At 42.9% G+C, this 19,322-nt stretch overlaps 1 protein-coding gene across 2 annotated transcripts in view; it reads left to right on the top strand.

The window, feature by feature from the left end:
• The window catches only part of LOC147748438 (beta-1,3-galactosyltransferase 2-like), a 290,254-nt gene extending 271,806 nt beyond the window's left edge, over positions 1 to 18,448 (top strand). The window contains exon 2 of one of the 2 annotated variants that reach the window (XM_086961612.1): positions 14,692 to 18,448. In XM_086961612.1, coding sequence (XP_086817738.1) covers positions 14,737 to 15,771 — 1,035 coding nt within the window. In that variant the 5' untranslated portion in view covers positions 14,692 to 14,736 and the 3' untranslated portion in view covers positions 15,772 to 18,448. The remainder of the gene's footprint in view (positions 1 to 14,691) is intronic. The other variant, XM_086961621.1, reaches the window with a different exon arrangement.
• Positions 18,449 to 19,322: the final 874 nt, after the last annotated feature.

Raw genomic sequence — 19,322 nt, 5'->3', positions numbered from 1 at the left:
TTTGAGGTACGTTTTTGTCAGAGTCCGTTGGTGCTTGAAGCGAAGAACCCTCCCCTTGATGGTTGGTAAAAGTGCTCCTCTGCGGTGGAGACAGGCACGTAGTGGCTTTTTGCCGCAGGAAACTTCTGCTGTCAAGGCAGAGGTTAAAGTGCAAACAACTTAAGGACGGGGCCATGAAAAGTAGGTACTGCAAGTGTCACAGGTGGAAAGAAAGAACTTGCAGATGTTGCCTGTTGCCTTCCTTCTTGCTCAATTAAACCGAGCTGAAAAGAAACTGTAGTCAGCACAAAGTATATTGTGACCCACCTTTAGGGGCACGTCGGTGTATTTCCGGTTTCTGTATGACCAATGTATAACTATAAAGACAGATTAAAGTTCCCACTGTGTTAAACAGATGAAACATTGTTAACTACAGTGCTATACATCATAAAAGGATTCCCTTTGTAGATTTTGAGCCCCCTTTGCTTCTTCTCTCTCTATCTTTTCCCCATCACTCCCTCTTTCTCTGTGCCTTTCACCCCATTCATTTTCCCAGTCTAGATCACTCCCTCACTTTCTTTCTCTCGCACTTTTAAGTCTCTTTGCGCCCCATGTGTCTTCTTTTCTCTTTCTTTCTGTCACTTTTTTCCAGTTTTCTCTTGTTTTCTTTCTAGTTTACGTGCCTCCTTGATGTCCCGATATCACCTCTCTCTCTTTTTCACCTCACCTCCTTTCTCTCGCTCATTTTCTCTTTGATTCTCTACTTCTCCTTCTCACATTCACTTCCTCTCTCACACACACACACTCATACTCGTTTTAACAATGAACTCTTCCCGACCATTTATTATCGTGTCTCTTATATTATCAAAGGTATTTTTTAAACTTTTGCATCACAACATGGCGAATGCTGTGCGGTGTGGCTAAAAGAAACATTGGCAAAGCCATAGGTCACAACGATGCGACCTAATAGAGTTGTCAACGCTTTTTAAGAAGCGAGGCAAAGGTAGGAAAACCGAAATTCCCAAGATGGCAAAGTCTGGCTAAGTGTGTGTGTGTGTGTGGGGGGGGAGGGGGAGTCATGAGTGGGCCTCAGCTCTCCCCGTGCCAAGGTCCATTACAGAGACAACAGACCCACCTCTCCCCACCACCTCCATGCCAAGTACAACCTTGTGTGTCTGAATGGAGCAGGAACGGAAGCAGCCGGTGCGCTGCAAACAAGTGGCATCGGTGGCTGTCACCAGAAGAGGTCTGTTCTTGTGCAACGAGAGCAGCTTCACTTGGGCAAACGTGCATACCAAGGGCGCATTTACTTGGATTCACCAGCGGGCACTGTGCCTATATAACCCATATTTTAAACAGTGGAAAGACAAAACAGTGGCACTTTGGCCTATCGGCCCGCCGCGCACCTTGATAGGCAGCTGGAGGCTGGAATGACGCGCGCGCCGCGCCCGGGTGTCCAGGGAGGACAAGCGCACGCGCAGAGACTTCCACAGCTGCGGAATGCGGGGCCACTTAACCCGAGTCCCTAATGGTGCCTATTGGATCAGGTGTTTCTGTAAATCCCCATTAACCACCTGATGAACCGGTCCCCTATCTGCCGTGAGAGGGTCGCGGTGCACCCTGGTTCATGGAATGGGAATGCTGCTTCCCTGGGAAAGGTGGAGACCTGCTCCTCGCTCGGGACGGTCAGGTTTGAGTTGGATAAACAAGGGACACAATTAAGATGGCGGCTGCAAACATCCGAAAATTTTCGGATTCGGGGGCGTGTTTTTGGCGTTCTGAGTGACGGATGACGTCACAGGTGGAAAGAACGCCAAAAACAAGCCCCCGAATCCAAAAGAGACGGGGCTTGATTGGAGTGATGCCCCTCTCCTCCAATGGCTGGCCTCCGTTCAGGAAGTCAGCCAATGGAGGAGAATGGAGGAGAGAGGCGGGTTCCAAGCCCCCTAACTCCAAAACATTAATTCTTCGGGACTCCGCCCTCACTGCTTCGCAGTGCAACGGTCCCTCGAGCTAAAAAAAAGCACTGTGGGATGTTCCATGACAGCGAACACTGAGAATATACTGTAGCGAGATAATGAATTTGCAGTTATGCAGAAATCAATTCTGCAGACTTATTTTAAGATTGTGCATCGTTCTCATAAATAAACCCCACATTTTGCAGGAAAGTTTTGTTGTACGGCCACAGTTGCAGTTTGTACAGTCTCAGTTTAGGCAGTTGAAGAGCAGCTTTGTTTAAAGTTTGGGCAAAACGATAGACGTCAGATTAGCTCTGGCCTTTCCGGAGGTGAGCCATGCTTTCCAGCAGCATGCGCCAATTCCCTCCTGCTCTCATCGCACAGGTCTCCAGTAAACCATCTAACCTGTGCAACAGGAATTCATTTAATTGAGGCTGTGCGTTGATGGACACTATGCGTTCAACCTTATTTCTGTGAACAGAAGTGGCTCTAGGCTCATGGCGGCCCTGGGCAGGGAGTGTAGGTAGGGGGACCTGGAACAGGGGGTCCAGTTGGGGCGGAGACCCCCGGAGCTCAGGTCGGGGGTCAGGGTGTTTGGAAGTGGAACAGAGCCGGAGGCCGCCAAATCCCTGCCAGGGGCCGCCACACAAATATGTATCCATCATCAGAGGATTATTATATTAAGGATATATATTGGCTTGGCGGCCCTTGTGGTTTGGTGGCCTTGTGCAGGTGCACAGCTTGCACATGCCTAAGGCCGCCCCTGCTGTGAAACCATCAGCCATAGAATTGTTCTTTTTATATTTGCCACCTAAGCTGTGCCTTAGGTTAAGCTGAGTAGCACATCCAAACAGTAAAAATTAAACGAAAGTTTAGGCTTGTTTACAAAAAAAAAATTATGAATGGTATTTCTTATGCTTATGTAGCCCTGAACGTTTTTGTAAAAGGTTCAACACGCGTGCTCAGTATCCTGGATATGCCTGAAAACCTGAGCTGGGTAACATTTTATAACACTTTCTCTAGTTAGCCTTTCAACTACCCAAATACATTTATAACTGTGATTGTGTGTGAATTATTGTTAGGCTTAGGAGTCCAGGTTGGGGAAACTCTAGTATATTTACAAATGTAGAAGAAAGTATTAATGGGTACATAGGGGGGTCATTAGGATGACGGGCGGACTTAGTCCACCCGCCATCCTATCGGGACTAGGGACCGCCCGCCATAAGGGCGGGGGTCCCGATGTTGGAATTAGGATGCGCCCGCCACAGTGGCGGGTGCATCCCTCAGTTTTAACATTGTGGTGGGCCGTGCTCTCTGCACCGCCCACCACAATGTCAAAAATGAATGTATGCATTTGCATACAAGAAGCGGCAGGTACCGCGCGGTGCCTGCTGCTTCTTGTATGCAAATGCTGGGGGGTACCACAGGTACCCCCCATGTGCAACTCCCTACTCACCTTCACTCTGGGGGCCTGCAGGGGCCCCCAGAGTGAAGACCGCATGCCTTTCCGTGGTGGCATCGCCACCACGGAAAGGCATCTCCTTTGGCCCATCATAATATGCCTGGCGGTGTCTATTAGACACCGCCACCATATTATTCCTTTTCCGCCCCGGCCGCAAGGCGACCAGAGCGGAAAAGCGGCAGACGGTCTTTCAGTCCGCCGCGGTCCCCCGCCATCCTAATATGGCGGGGGATATTCTGGTGATAATGTCGGGCAGATTGCCCCTGTCAGGCCGGCGGTGGCTACCGCCAGCCTGGCGGGGGCAATCCGCCCGACATCATAATGGGCCCCATAGTGTCTAATGCTTTATAAGTTGCATTGCATCAACAAAATGTTGGAGTGCCATCCACAAGCTAAAGTCTTGAACTTGACAGTATTTTTTTCTTGTGTGTGAAGTGTGGTTAAAATGCAATGAGTATATATGTTGGCATGCTGCAAATCTTAATCTATAAGGGCCCGATTCACATAGGTAAACTGAGACGAAAGCTAACCTTTACAACTTTTGGTATGCACAAAGGGCATTTACTACTCGTAAATGCCCTTTTTGAATAGCAAAAGGTGAGCTTTACGACTTTGGGTATTCACAAACGGCATTTAGCAGCAGTAAATGTACTTTGTGCATAATGAAAGTCGAAAAGTTAGACTTTCGTCTCATTTTACCTTTGTGAATCGGGCCCCAAGTATTTTCATCTAAATTTCAGCATTTACTTATCCTATGCAGTTTTTGTTTAAAGTTTCATGGTTTTAATTTGAATGATGTTTGTTTGAAACAAGAATATTCTGCTTTTGGTTTCAGCACCTTATTATGCAATATCTGCAATTGAAATTCTACCTGAAACTTATGTTTCTTGAATAACACATCTGGCGTTTGTGCTATGAAGTTAAATGTTGGGCATTTTCGGTGTGTTTTGAATCTTTGTGTTTCAGATTTGATGCTAGTACCTTTTGCTATTGGTAAGCTGCAAGTATTGTGCTACATTCTATTTGCTGTGTGTGATAATATAGTTGATGTGCAGCTGTTAACTAGGGTTGTGTTAACCCCTGTTTCGTGTGATTCTCCTTCAGTGGTTGAGAAGTGCTTAGGTTTTGTTGAACCCTGTCCTGTGTGATGCTCCCTCAGTAGCAGGTGATTTGATTGTGGTAAAACCCTGTTTCGCGTGATTCTCCCTCAGTGGTAAAGTGCTTGGGACGTGTTGAACACTGTTCTATGTGATTCTCCCTTAGTAGCAGTTAAGTACTTCGGTTGCGGTAACCCCTGTTTGGTATGATTCCCCTCAGTGGTAAAGTGCTTGGGACGTGTTGAACACTTCTGTGAAATTCTCTCTCAGTAGCAGGTTAGTACTTCGGTTGCGGTAACCCCAGTTTCGTGTGATTCTCCCTCAGTGGTAAACTGCTTGGGACGTGTTGAACACTTCTGTGTGATTCTCGCTCAGTAGCAGGTAAGTACTTTGGTTGCGGTAACCCCTCTTTCTTGTGATTCTCCCTCAGTGGTAAAGTGTTTGGGACGTGTTGTACCCTGTTCTGTGTGATTCTCCCTCAGAGGCAGGGAAGTGCTCGGGTTGTGGTGAACCCTGTTTTGTGTGATTCTCGCTCAGTGATAAAGTGTTTGGGTTAAGTTGAGCCCTGTTCGATGTGGTTCTTCCTCAGTGGTAGGTCAACCCATGTGTCCCTGATTACTGCTTCAGGAAGGCTGAATGACAACCAGATGCAGAATCTTACACTTCATTGTGTCTATGTTGAGGGTGCACCTGATTAGATACAGCCCTAGTGCTACCTGCCCTGAGAAGCAATAGGGGACTGGGACAGAAAATAGACCCAGGCACCAAAATAAAACTGGTGACCTTAGTGAATTAGTTGATTCTGCGCAGGGTTTTAGGGTAGCAGGGAAGTGGCGCCCGTGCAGGTAACCTTGTCGGGTATTGACAGAATGAAGAACAAAAGCATGTGATGCTGCCAGGTCAGAGGTCGACCCAATACCCCTGAATGAGGGAAGAGCTGAAAGCCCTTGACCAAACAAACATGAACAGATCCTGGGCACACGTATAGACTCGAAAGTTAATACAATTTATGAAAAGTAATACAGTTGACACCGGTGGTTTTCTTAAGGGATGTTTATGTGAAGATGTTCATGAGGTAAACAAAATGCCAGCCGACACGTGTTTCATCAACAGGTCAATGCCTGTGACTCTTCAGGGCTTAGAGCGTGTAGTGCAGGTATTGATGGACCGGTGATAATTCCAACCCGGTTACCGGGTTTCAAGACAGCCGTAGTATGGCCGTCTGGTAATGAAGAATTTAAACCGTCGAGACACTCCTTCGGCGAGAGACGAGCAACGACGTGGACCCTGCACTACAAGGCTCCACTCCATACGGACGTACCCGTCCGTTTTAAATTCTTCATTACCAGACGGCCATACTACGGCTGTCTCGAAACCCACTAATCGGTTTGGAATTATCACCGGTCATTCAATACCCGCACTACGTGGGATCACTGACAAAATATCGACCAAGGAAATATCGACCTACAGGAATATCGATGCAGAAATATCGAAGGCAAGAATATCGACATCCTACAACATGGTAAGTACAAAAATATCGAAAAAAAATATAGATGTCAAAAATATCGATGTTAAAAATATAGTTTTTTTCTATAAAAATATCAATGGAAAATAAAGTAAATAACACTAATAAATAAAATAAACATAGTTAAAAATATCTAATAATGTTTTAAATTAATAAATAATACATATATAATAATAATACATTAATTAAACATATACAGAAAATATATAATATATACATACTTAACAATAAGTTGTAATAATTATTTTAATAATTTATAAATTAATCAAAAATATTATAAATTACAAATACATTTACAAACAGGAAACAAAAACATAAATAAAAAATAAAGACTTATGTTTATTAAAATACAAAAAATTAAATATACTTTTAATATTTTTAAAATTAATTATATACTACATAATCTAAATTTAGACAAAAAAAATGAATAGCTAAATAAATAAAAATATTATTCAAAATCCATAAGTAAAAAAAATTACAGTAATAAAAATGTTGGATAGCATAGAATTTAAAATTACCATTCCCACTCCACAGAGCGCAACAGTAGAGAAACCATTGGCTAGCATAGGGGTAAAAATTACTATTCCAACTCCAGAGAGTGCAACAGTAGGTAAAGCGTTGGATAGCGTAGGGGTAAAAATTACTATTCCCACTCCAGATAGTGCAACAGTATGGAAAGCATTGGATAGCGTAGGGGTAAAAATTACTATTCCAACTCCAGAGAGTGCAACAGTAGGGGAAAACGTTGGATAGCGTAGGGGTAAAAATGACTACTCCAACTCCAAACAGTGCAACAGTAGGGAAAGCGTTGGATAGCGTAGGGGTAAAAATTACTATTCCCACTCCAGAGAGTGCAACAGTAAGGAAAGCGTTGGATAGCGTAGGGGTAAAAATTACTATTCCCACTCCAGAGAGTGCAATAGGAAAGCGTTGGATCACATAGGGGTGAAAATTACTATTCCAACTCCAGAGAGTGCAACAGTAGGGAAAATGTTGGATAGCGTAGGGGTAAAAATTACTATTCCAACTCCAAACAGTGCAACAGTAAGGAAAGCGTTGGATAGCGTAGGGGTAACAATTACTATTCCAACTCCAGTGAGTGCAACAGTAGGGAAAGCATTGGATAGCGTAGGGGTAAAAATTACTATTCCCACTCCAAAGAGTGCAACAGTAGGGAAAGCGTTGGATAGCGTAGGGATAAAAATTACTATTCCCACTCCAGAGAGTGCAACAGTAAGGAAAGCGTTGGATAGCGTAGGGGTAAAAATTACTATTCCCACTCCAAAGAGCGCAACAGTAGGGAAAGCGTTGGATAGCGTAGGGGTAAAAATTACTCTTCCCACTCCAGAGAGTGCAACAGTAGGGAAATCATTGGATAGTGTAGAAGTTAAATATAACATACTTATAAATAATAGTTGTAAATAAAATAATTACAATTTTAATTTTTAAATACCGCCACATCATTTGCAAATACCCATTAATAATTACTAAAAACATAATTAGAATTGAATAATTAATTAACAATAAAATAACAATAAATACCAATAAATATTAATTCATAAATATAAATTACCAAATAATTAACAATTAAAAATATCAATTACCAATTTAAAAAAATTAATTACAAATTAAAAACATTAATTGCCAATTAAAAAATGTCATTGCCAATTACAAACCTTAATTACCAATTAAAAAAATTAATTGCCAAATAAAAAAATTTAATTACCAGTTACAAACCTTAATTACCAATTAAAAAAATTAATTGCCAAATAAAAGATGTAATTACCAATTACAAACCTTAATTACAAATTAAAAAAATTAATTACGAATTAAAATAATTAATTACCAATTAATAAATAATTAAAAAAAATAATTATCAATACCAATAAAAAATAAATAATGACTTCATTACAATTAAATTACTTTTCACCCAATTCCCCTATAAACCCACAACCCGCACCAGAATTTAAACGTAAACATTAATTAAAATGAATTTACAATTACTGAAAATTAATAATTAATTTACTATAATTAAATTACTTCCTACCCTATTCCCCTATAAACCCACAACCCGCTCCAGTACTAAAACATAAAATTAAATTTAAAATAAAATTTTTAATATATAAAAAATAGTACACATATAATTTAAAACAAATAAAATACTTAACAAAAAACAAATATCGATATTAGTGACATAGAAATTATTGACATCAATATATTTGATATCGATATTACTAACTTCGATATTACTTACATTGATACAAAAAAAATCGATATTACTTACCTTAGGGTCGATATTCTGTCCAACGATATTCTTGACCTCGATATTCTTCACCTTCAATATTTTGGACTCGATATTACTTTAGGTCGATAATAGGGAATCGATATCTTGACTGGGCACCCACTACGCGCTCTAAGCCCGAAGAGTCACAGGCGTTGACGAAACACATGTCGGCTGGCGTTTTGTTTACCTCATGAACATCTTCACATAAACATCCCTTAAGAAAACCACCGGTGTCAACTGTATTACTTTTCATACATTGTATTAACTTTTGAGTCCATACGTGTGCCCAAGATTTGTTCACCCTTAGTGAATTAGAAAACTAAAAAAGTGGCCCATGTTTGTAAATCTGGATAGAAGCGCTACCCCCAGGATATTGCGATTTTGTGATTAGCAAATAAATGCTAAATCAGCACTTTTAAAAAAAATTCTGCATTTCTTTTTACAGAAATGTCTGCAAAAATTGTAATTTCAAAAAGAAAAATTGAGGCTGATCCTCCTTTTATTGGCTCTTTGCTGTGCTTAGCCAATAAAAGGAGGGTGAACAACAGGCTACCAAGGCCGCAGAGGTGTTATATTCCTCTCTCACCTGTTAACCTGTTAATTCCTTGGTAATGGACAGAGCCCTTCTCTTGCACCAGTGTCTGATTACCTACCTGACTTGTCAGGCCTCCTCCCTAACCACTTCCCTTTGTTTTGTGGCACCTAGCACTCCTTAACTTTTTTTTCCTTCATGATTTGCGTTTTTTTAATGGCGCTACCAACAGGTATTAGAGCGCTTTACATGAGCCCCGGATGCATTACACAAGGTCACATTTGATTTTTTAAGCACTTTGAGATTAGGTGATGTGCCCAGAATTATAAGCTGCTAAGAGGACGCTGGGACTCGAGCCTGGTTTCCCAGTTGGCAGACTCTTGCCATAACGCCACACCCTCTCCTCTACACTTTCATCCCCTCCCCGCTACTGTGGCTGAAACAACTCCACGAGGGCTGCTGCTCATCCCACCCGCCTCCTTACCCTCCATTCCCCCACCTTGAGTGTCCTGTGCCCCAGCCAATTTCACAACCCACTGCTTCCCAGCAGGGGCGGCCTTACGCATGTGCAAGCTGTGCACCTGCACAGGGCCACCAAACCCCAGGGGCCACCACGCCAATATATATCCTTAATGTAATAATCCTCTGAGGATGGATACATATTTACGTGGCGGCCCCTGGCAGGGATTTGGCGCCCTCCGGTTCTGTTCTACTTCCAAACACCCTGACCCCCACCCCCCCCCCGTTCACTGGCCTCCGGCCTTCGCCCCGCCCAGACCACCTCTTCCGCGGCCCCCTACCTACGCTCCCTGCCCAGGGACGCCATGAGCCTAGAGCCGCCCCTGTCCCCAGTGTGCTTTTGGGATAGTGGATGTCAGATCCCTGAGAGAACAGTTTTTTAAAATGTAGAAATGCACTCTCTGGCACCAGACCCCGAGCTGTCTGGAGCGCAGTGCTGCTGGACCCAGTGCCAGGTCACAGATGAACTTGTCAGAGCGTCTAGTAGTGATACACCAAGGACCGAGCTGTATTTTTGTGACCGAGACATGTTGTGCCTGCCTCAAAAATGCCACAAATTTGGGGGTTTGGGATCGCAAATTCTGCTTTTTTTTGTGCTGCATAGTTTGCCATCCCAGGCCACAAAAAACTGTGGGGGTGGGAGGGTCTGTTCAGGTGTTATGCTAAGTATGGAAGACTACATGGATTTGTCCTAGTTGCAGGCAATGTTTTTATAGTGTCATAGATATTAACAATAACCTATGCACAGTCAAAAAATGGGCCCACACAGGAACACTGCATAATTGCCTTATAGGCCAGTCCGACCCTGCTGAGAAGCATTATATTACACAAATCCACTAAAACAGACTCTGTTCTCCTTCATCCTACCCTGATGAGAGGGAAAGAGGAGGTGCATCTCTAGCACAAACATTTAAAGTCCAACATTCCTATTTTGTGTTTTTCTTCCATCTGATTTTATGGGAAAATTAACCCATATTTACTTTAATACTATATTCTTACAGGTGATGGTGGTGCATATACATGCTGGGGTTCTCATGGGCATGGGTATGGGCATATGCAAATAATGTTATTTTGTTCTACAGGTTTTTCTCAAAAGCCTTTACAATATTACTAAAAACCCTGCGTGTAAACTGACTTTGACTTAAAATTTCCAACTCTCGATTCTATCACCTACTGTAAGTTACATGCATGTTTGCCTTTTTTCCTTACTATCGTATCTCTGCAAATTGACCACACTTTATTTCAAAGATCACGACCTCTCCTTTAATAGTCGTACCATTAACAATATCTAATGTCCTGCAGCTCATCTATTAATACCATCAGCCAATGCATGAAATTCCCATACCCCCAACCCCCCTAAAAATCACACATAACTTCTACTAACGTAATTTACCACATACGAACTGGAGTAAAGGTTCGGAATGGTTCCTGTAGAGTACAAGACTAATCTCAATAATCAAAAATAACCAACCCACCCACCCCCAAAAAACACTAACTCTTGGACCTGGCGCAGCGTGCTGCCCAGCGGAAAAGCACAGCAATGCCTTGTCAAGGGTAGCTGATGCTACATAATGCAATTACAATACAACGTATAACCCACACAAAAACAAATACCATAATATTAAACAGTCAGCCAACTGCAGTTCATTCAGGCTGCTTAATAATGACCCTGTACTGCTTGACATTCTTAACCCGTTAAGCGCGCCGCAAATTCCGCCCCAGTGTGGACGTTCCATTGCGCGGGCGGAATCGGAACGTTCAGCGGACGTGCGCAGCACTAGCGAGGTAGTGCACGCGACGTCCGCCGAATGTTCGCAGCACTTAACGGGTTAATCTCACATAAAGCAAAACTGGTAAGAGTCATAATTATCTCCCAGTACAAGTCCAAAGCAATAAACCATCCATCGCGAACTAAAAAGACAAAGAATAACTGAAGAGATCTGCCACATGACACTGCCCCACAGACGACTAATTTAATCCAGCTCTACAGGTCCTGACTAGCTACATACTACGACCACTCATGGAATCTAACAATGACAATCATATTTAGGATGATATTAACGAAGTCCATCCCAGCAGATCTCTCGACCATTTCTCCCTTTAACCTGTGCCTGCTCAGGACAATAAACTTTAAACAAAATGTCTCAGAAGGGACAACCCATTACAGTAACCAGCAAAGTGGACGATAAATATGAGAAATACCAAAAAAGGACCTGCAAAGCTGCTCAAAGCTGCCAGCATTCTGAAAACTGTAAACTGCACACATATCTCTCACACTTCTTCATCCATTACACTGTGAAGTACTGTGGTCTATAATGCAATAACCGCACCTCGGTGGTCGCCACTCACATCATGGAAACAGTTCCCACATAGGATTAAAAAAAAAGCCACACACTTTCAACCAAACACCCTACACCAGTGGTTCTTAACCTTTTGTGGACCCCAACGTAATCATTACTGCAACCTGGGGACCCCCACTGAACCATTATTGGATTCCAGGGACCACCATTGATTCATTCCTGGAAGTCAGGGATGCAGCCCATGCATTTTTGATGATTTGAATGGTAAAACAACATCCGAAAAAATACAGACACAGACATTCATCAAACACATTCACAAATGATGAAATATAGGATTTAATTTCACAAACAAATAGATTTTTATTTTTATTTTAATGGGAACAATGGTACTTTTTTCAATTTAATTGAGGACACTCATCGTCAATATTATATTCTGTGTGATGCACTTACACTGCTCTCACAAATCAAGACCTTAATTTTTAGCCTCCAATTTCAATTTCTTCACTTTTACAAAAGGTTTTTACATTTTTCATTTTACATTTAGATTCTTTATTTATACACATTTTATTAAATTGTTAATATTATTTGATTTTCTAAGCAGTCACAGTCTCCCTGAGTAGGCTTCACAGACCCCCAGGGGCCCCCGAACCACAAGTTAAGAACCACTGCCAAACACATTGTAGCATGCTACCCATGTAGGCAAGCACTTTAGCACCCCACATAGTAGGCACGATTTAAATATTGCAGTAGAATACAATTAGTGGATGAAAGGATGGCTAGGTAAATGGATGGAAATGATGAATAGATGAATAATGAGTCAAAGGATGTAGAAGTGAAAGGTTGAATGTATGAATAGATGGATAACTGAATGGAAGGGTGGAGGGTGGTTAGGTAAATGGATGGAAAGGTAAAATGATGGATGGATGAACTTCACATGTAACTCCTTGTTTTTCAGAGGAAAACTTGGATTCTCCAGTATTGTATCTTTTATAGATTCACATACGACCATGATGACAGGGAAGATTTAAGCATGGAATCTATAAAAGATATCAATACTGGAGAACCACAGTGTACAGGTAAGTAACTTGTTTTTTTCCAGTATTGTATATTTTATAGACTCACATGGTTGAATCTTTCCTGTCGTCATGGTCGCATGTGAATCTATAAAAGATATCAATACTGGAGAACCACAATGTACAGGTAAGTAACTTGATGTTCATGAAGTATTAACCACACCCGGTAAATACTGATACCTTAGAGTATGGTATGTACTAATTACGGCAAATGCGTTACAGTCCCAGCTTTCTTCTGGAAAATAGGGAAATAGAAGTGTCATTGTGTTTTCTGTTCCGTATTTGTCATTATCCCAAATTCACCACACATTTTGACTTGGTAAACTTCTGCAGGTTCTCAGCAACTTTTTAAGGTGACATGGCTCCCCAATCACTAAAATATATTGCTAAATGCCACATTTACATTTTGCATACCTTTTCCATAATTTCGTGTAATTATGCAAAAGGATATTACACAAATTTCGCACGCCCCACTAAAACAAAATTCAGCCTAGTCAAAACACTCAAACCAGCCCTAAATTGCAGAAGGCTGCAAATATAATGTGAACTATGGGGCTTGGTGTTGGCAGCCCATCCTCCACTGAAAGGAGCTTCCTGTCCTGGAGCCTGCTGGGGAAAAGCCCAAGTGAAAAAATGACCAGTCCAACCTGGAGGTAGTGTCATTTTTCCGTAGTGACGTACACATGCCGATTCCATTGAGCAGAATGCAAAACAAGTTATTAGACACATTCCAGTTGTGCTTAGGCTGAGTACGTTCAGTTTAATGGGGGTGGGGGGACTGATAGCTGGGAATGTGTATGGTTGGGGAATCCCACTGTCTGGTTGGTGCAGAGAGTGAATGGGGAACCCCACTGCATGGTGGGTGCAAGCGCTACCATCAGTGTCAAGAAAACCCTAGAAAGGCCAAGCCAGTATGATTGTGGTGTTCGGCTCCAGCGAGAAGACTAAAAGTGGCCTGCTTCCAATCTGGCCACCAGCCAAGTCCCCACAGAGCGCCGCACACCTTGGCCATTTCTTTCTTTACTTTCCGAGTCTGTCAACAAATCTTACCTAAATTCAGGAAAGGTGTCAAGTGAGTTGTAGACTTGGAACATGTATCCCTTGGCACACAGGATGTGTACCTTTCTGTGGCACTGCCAAGGTTGACCTTGTGGCAGCCTCATAATCTCTGATCTCCCAATCCCCGAGTTGGTGTTTCATGCTTGGTTGTCCCTCGCTGCCTTCCGTATGTTTGTAGAGCTCAGCACTGGTTCTGTAGTTTGTTTTGTTTAGGTTATTTGCTTGCAGAAAGAGGAGTGGCCTTGTAGTTGTTGGGACACTGGTAGCAAAGAAGTTAGTACCAGTTCCTGCATGATACCTTGTGTCAACCTGCATAAAGCACAAGATCTTGGGGGTGCCAATCCATTGAGTTATATGCTACTGCACAATGAAGTTTACATGAATGAGAAATACACAATCCAGAGCATGCCTAAAAATCAATATTCCTGAAAAACCTCTGACCGAAACTTTGCTGTGTGGTCATTCTCCGTCAAGAACATGCATCTTTTATTCTTCTGTGGTTTGGATTCTCCACATGTTAATGACTCTAAGGCTATTGTAATCTTCTATATTCCATGCACACTTTGCTTTCTTCTGTGAAGTGTTGTATGCACTCAGTTGATCCAAGTAGAGAAGAATGCTAGCCTTGGAATTCACTGGCTAGCAAATTAGGCAAGCTTTGCAAGCACACACTGTTGGGATAAGTTGATGTTTTGTTCTGATGCCCTGTGTTTTCTTGTGTACATCAGTTCTATATCCATATAAAACACATCAGATGTGATTGGTTGCAATGCAGGAATGGGGTTGCAGCTTCCTCCAGATGACTAATCTCGTTTGACGTTTAGAAAATGCACTTACTAGTTGCTGCTTTTTTAAGTAACTAATATGTCAGCTCTAACTTGTTCCATGCTCTCTGCTTTGCAGATCCCGCAATTCCTAGCTGTGTTTCTGCCAGAACAGTGTGACACTATGAAAAGCCCTCTAAAGAAGCGACAATTGTTCCTCTGTGTCACAGTCTTCATGCTTGCATCCTCCATCATTGTGATATTCATTTCAACTGATGCGAAAATTGACATTTGGAAAAAGCACCAAACCACAGAAGCTCATGTCTTGGAAACCACCACTGTGCTGCCACCGAAAACCCGCCACCCTCTTGTCCCGCTCTATCCCTACAACTACAGGTTCTTGCTCAACCAACCAGACAAGTGCATAGAGGAAGCACCCTTTTTGGTCCTCCTGGTAGTTACGAAGGCAACAGACATTGAGGCAAGGCACCTCATCAGGGCGACTTGGGGCAATGAAACGATCATCCCGGGAGTGGTCATTAAACGTCTGTTCCTCATTGGGGTCGAGCCACTATTCACGACTGTGCAGCGGACACTTCTGGAGGAGAGTCTCGTTTTTCATGATATCCTGCAGCAGGACTTTCTGGATAGCTATCACAACCTCACAGTGAAGACCATGATGGGCATGGAATGGGTGGCCAAATACTGCCCGACCGCCAGCTACGTGTTGAAGATAGACTCAGATGTGTTTCTGAATGTGGACTTCTTGGTCAATGACCTTCTGAAACCCAAAGGTCCCACCAGGACAAACTACTTCACCGGCCGCATTCTCAACAACACAGGGCCGATTAGGGACAAGGCCTACAGGAAGTGGTACATCCCAAAAGAGGTCTATTCCAGTGACAAGTACCCTCCATACTGTGCTGGACCCAGCTATCTGTTTTCTGGAGACGTGGCCACGAAAATTTACAACGTGGCTCAGCTCATACCAGTGTTTCCCATGGAAGATACATTTGTCGGACTTTGTTTGCATGAACTGGGAATTCAGATCACAAAACCCCCCAGTGCTGTCTTTCATGGGTATGGAATGCCGTTTGACCGCTGCAGGTTCTACAAACTGGCCTGTGTCCACCCATTTAGCCACAAGGAACTTTTAAAGGTGTGGCCAGACTTTCTACCAAAGAATGATACAACTTGCTTCAAGTCTACAAAGCCATGATGTGCAAGTTTTGGCTGCCAGTACTTTTCATAACATCTACATACTCTGTTGGTGTGCCACATTATAAACATGCCTGGCAGGACATCAGTAGGGAGGCACGCTTGGTGAAACTGTGGCAACAATCTCAGGGACATAAGTACATTCAGATGAATATCATAACCAACTCAGGGATACATCTATGTACTTTACAGTGTCACTGGAAAGCTGTCAGCAATTTGTTGCTTGTGTGTGTGTGTATCTGTGAGAAAGAGAGAAGGTGGCAATGTAGTTATATCCAACAGGAAGTAAAGTTTCCTCGTGAATCTTGTTCATTCCAGATTGAGTCAGAAGGAAATGTAATTAACGACCATAATGAAATGACGAATGGATTTTTTTTAACCTTTGATTTAAGGACTTGGATTGCACTCATATTGACTCTTCAACTGAACTTGAGAAAACCAACAACTTTCACAATGTTATTTAAAATTGTATGTATTACAAATTTTATATAATTTCCCTTGTGTATCAAATGGAGAATCTGCGAAATTCACCTTTCTCTTGGCAGCCTTATGCGCTGTTTTTTCAATGCTTCAAACATGGGTTCTGGCAGGTGTTAGTACTATCTATGTAGGATCCCTCAGCACACTCCCAGTTCACTGTCTTGGCGTCTATATGATCTGGGCTTCTGATGCCATGAAGTTCAGACTTAATGTATTCCACATGTGGGAAAAGAATAATTGCTTCCATTTCAGCTAGAAGCCAGAGCTAATATATTCACAGTCTTGAGCGATGTTCATAATTACAAGGTGTATCACCTTTGCTGTAATATTATATGCTATATTTTTATATTGAAGTAGATTGTGTAGTAATGCCTTTGTTGTCTAGTCCCTAAAGTCATCATGTAGATGTGATCGAATGAAGTGTGGTATCCGACTATGAAGGTCAGATAACCAGCTGACATAAATATCATGGCCTAAATATAGTTTACTAGCAGCCCGTCCCGACCTTGTCCGGGAGCAATCAGGCTTCCCCGACTCCCGCCTGCCCCGACATTGCCCAGCATCCCAGGCCCTCGGCTGCTCCGTCCCCTGCCTGCCCTGACCCCCGCCTGCCCCGACATTGTCCCCCGGATGTCACAAAGGCCCAGTGTTGAGGTGCTCTGCATAAATCTCCATGTCAGATGCTGTAAGTCCCTGTCCCCCGCCTGCCCCGACATTGTCCCCTGGAGCCTTTCCTCAGCCGATGTAAATTGTAGCCTTCTGTTTTGTTGTAACTCCCCGTCCCCCTCCTGCCCCGACCCCCCTAGCCCGACATTGTCCCCCGGAGCCTTACCTCAGCCGATCTAAATTCTATCCTTCTGTTTTGGTGTAAGTCCCCGTCCCCCGCCTGCCCGACATTGTCCCTCCTCGCCGTTTGTCACCGCTCCTCCCGCCGGTCTGCTGCTCCTCACCTCCTCCCCCGCGCCATGTCTGCTGCTGGTCACCGCTCCTTCCCCGCGCCACATCCGCCGCTCCTCCTCAAGCTCCTGGACGCCGCACCTCCCCGCGCTCCTGACGTCAGCACGCAGGTCGTGGCCGGCGCTACTTCGAGGGGACTACTTTTTTTATAATGTAAATTTTTTAAATATAACGTATTTTTTAACTGTATATAGCCTGTGTCCATCTGCACACCCTGAGGATTACAACAATGTATCGGGTGTGTGGATTGGCGCTGTGGTTCCCGAGTTTACCCACCTCAAAGCCTCAAAGTCCTTCCTTTATAATAGTAGTATAGATAAAACTATCCTCCCTCCACCATTAGAGTTAATAATATAACATCTACACCCAGGAGGACAGTATTTTTCTAAATGATTTACAGGACACAATATTTATGTCAGTCGATATTTCTGTTGTCGGTATTCTGTAAGCCTGTCCTCTTTTCTTTGCTAATTCTGCTGAAAAAGTAACAACAAAATGTTGCTTTCTTGATTGGATGGGTATAGGAGGTAAAGAACTGAATCATACAAATGGTTTGATAACTGAATGTCCTTTTCACATGTACCTCATGCACTTCAATGGAAGCTCTTCCTTGGAGACGGAATGCTGTACCAAATAGCCAATACAGGAGGCGAGACAGTAGTACTCCTATGTGTAGACCCAAAGCCTACTCTATTTATGTTTGAAAGAATTGGTAACAACATGTCTTCAAGAAATCTTCGCTGTCCAGCTAGACCTAAAAGTGGAGGTGCACTTATATTTAAACAGGCTTGATCTCAACAAGTTCGCTGTTTCCCCTTTCCACATTAAATTAAGATACCTCAAGTCTTACTCATAAGGAGTAAGTCTCACACATTAGGAGTTAGGATTCAGCTGTCACTCACAGCAGGGCTGGATATCACACCTGGAGGGAAGGACTACAACCTGAACTTTAAATGCAAATCTTATATGATTTTTGCTGTCTGGAGAGTGGATTGTGGGGCCTCCTGAAGCATCAGGAAGCAATCCCACTATATGGGGGTCACTTCTACAGACCCTTTTGGTTGATAAAAAGTGTCAATCAGATTGATGTTGTACTACTTTTTTCTGTATCCTAGCTACATCAATCCCTAATAATAGCCTGAACTCTGATCAAGTGGCTGCTCCCATACTAAGGATCACTTGTGCACACTGTGTTGCTTCTATAGGTGGCATACACAATATTAAATAATGGATTCAAGAAAGGATAAAAACAACCTCAAAGGGATGAAGAGAGAGACTATCTTTACAGGGACTGGAAGGCAAAGTCCTCTCTGAAAGGCCTTCAAACAACGCAAACTCTCTTGTAAAATATTCCGTACCAGAAAGTAAAGGAGACCATCCTATACTAAGATGACTGCCAACTCGAAAATGAACTAGTGACTCACTGAGACAGAGAAAGGGTACCTTTAGAGAAAGGCCAAAGATGATATAAGTAATCTCATGAGATTTCGTTGCCGAGTGCACCATGACTGCCAAGACATCCACCTCACTGTCCAATCCCTAAAAAAACTGCTTCGAAGCACTTTAATAAGTGTTCCTGTATTCTTACAGATTTCAAGGATTCAGTCCCTGGTAAGTGAGGGCTTGTATCGCCACAACTCACAACTCACTCAGTGCCTCAGTGAGGAACAATGGTCCGCCCTGCCTGTGAGAAACACGCAGATTTGTGCAGTGGGCTACAGCTAGCTCAAGCAAGAAAAGGCAGAAGGTGTATTTATCCCATCCCAAACCCTAGAAGGATAGCACAAATTCACACAGCCTAGTTGTGACTCGTGAACGCTGGAGTGCACTCGCAGAGCCAGTGCAAGCCTGCTCTACCTGAGGGGAAAACAGCCTTTTTCACCTCAGATATTGACCTTAACAAACATTTAAATAAGGAGGAAAATTACACCTCCATTTATATTTGATAACATAAAAACCACAAACAAAGCGCCTACGGCTCAAAAAAGTAGGAACATGTATTACTTAATCCTATTAAGTCAAGTCAAGTTCTTTAATAATGTTTAGACAGTATGGGGATCATTAGGATGGTGGGCGGACTTGGACCGCCCGCCATCCTATCATGAAATGGGACTG

This window comes from Lissotriton vulgaris, chromosome 1_1, assembly GCF_964263255.1.
Source record: "Lissotriton vulgaris chromosome 1_1, aLisVul1.2, whole genome shotgun sequence".
Taxonomy (NCBI): domain Eukaryota; kingdom Metazoa; phylum Chordata; class Amphibia; order Caudata; family Salamandridae; genus Lissotriton; species Lissotriton vulgaris.
The sequence above is the reverse complement of the archived record's forward strand: the minus strand, read 5'-3'. Positions and strand labels throughout refer to the sequence as shown.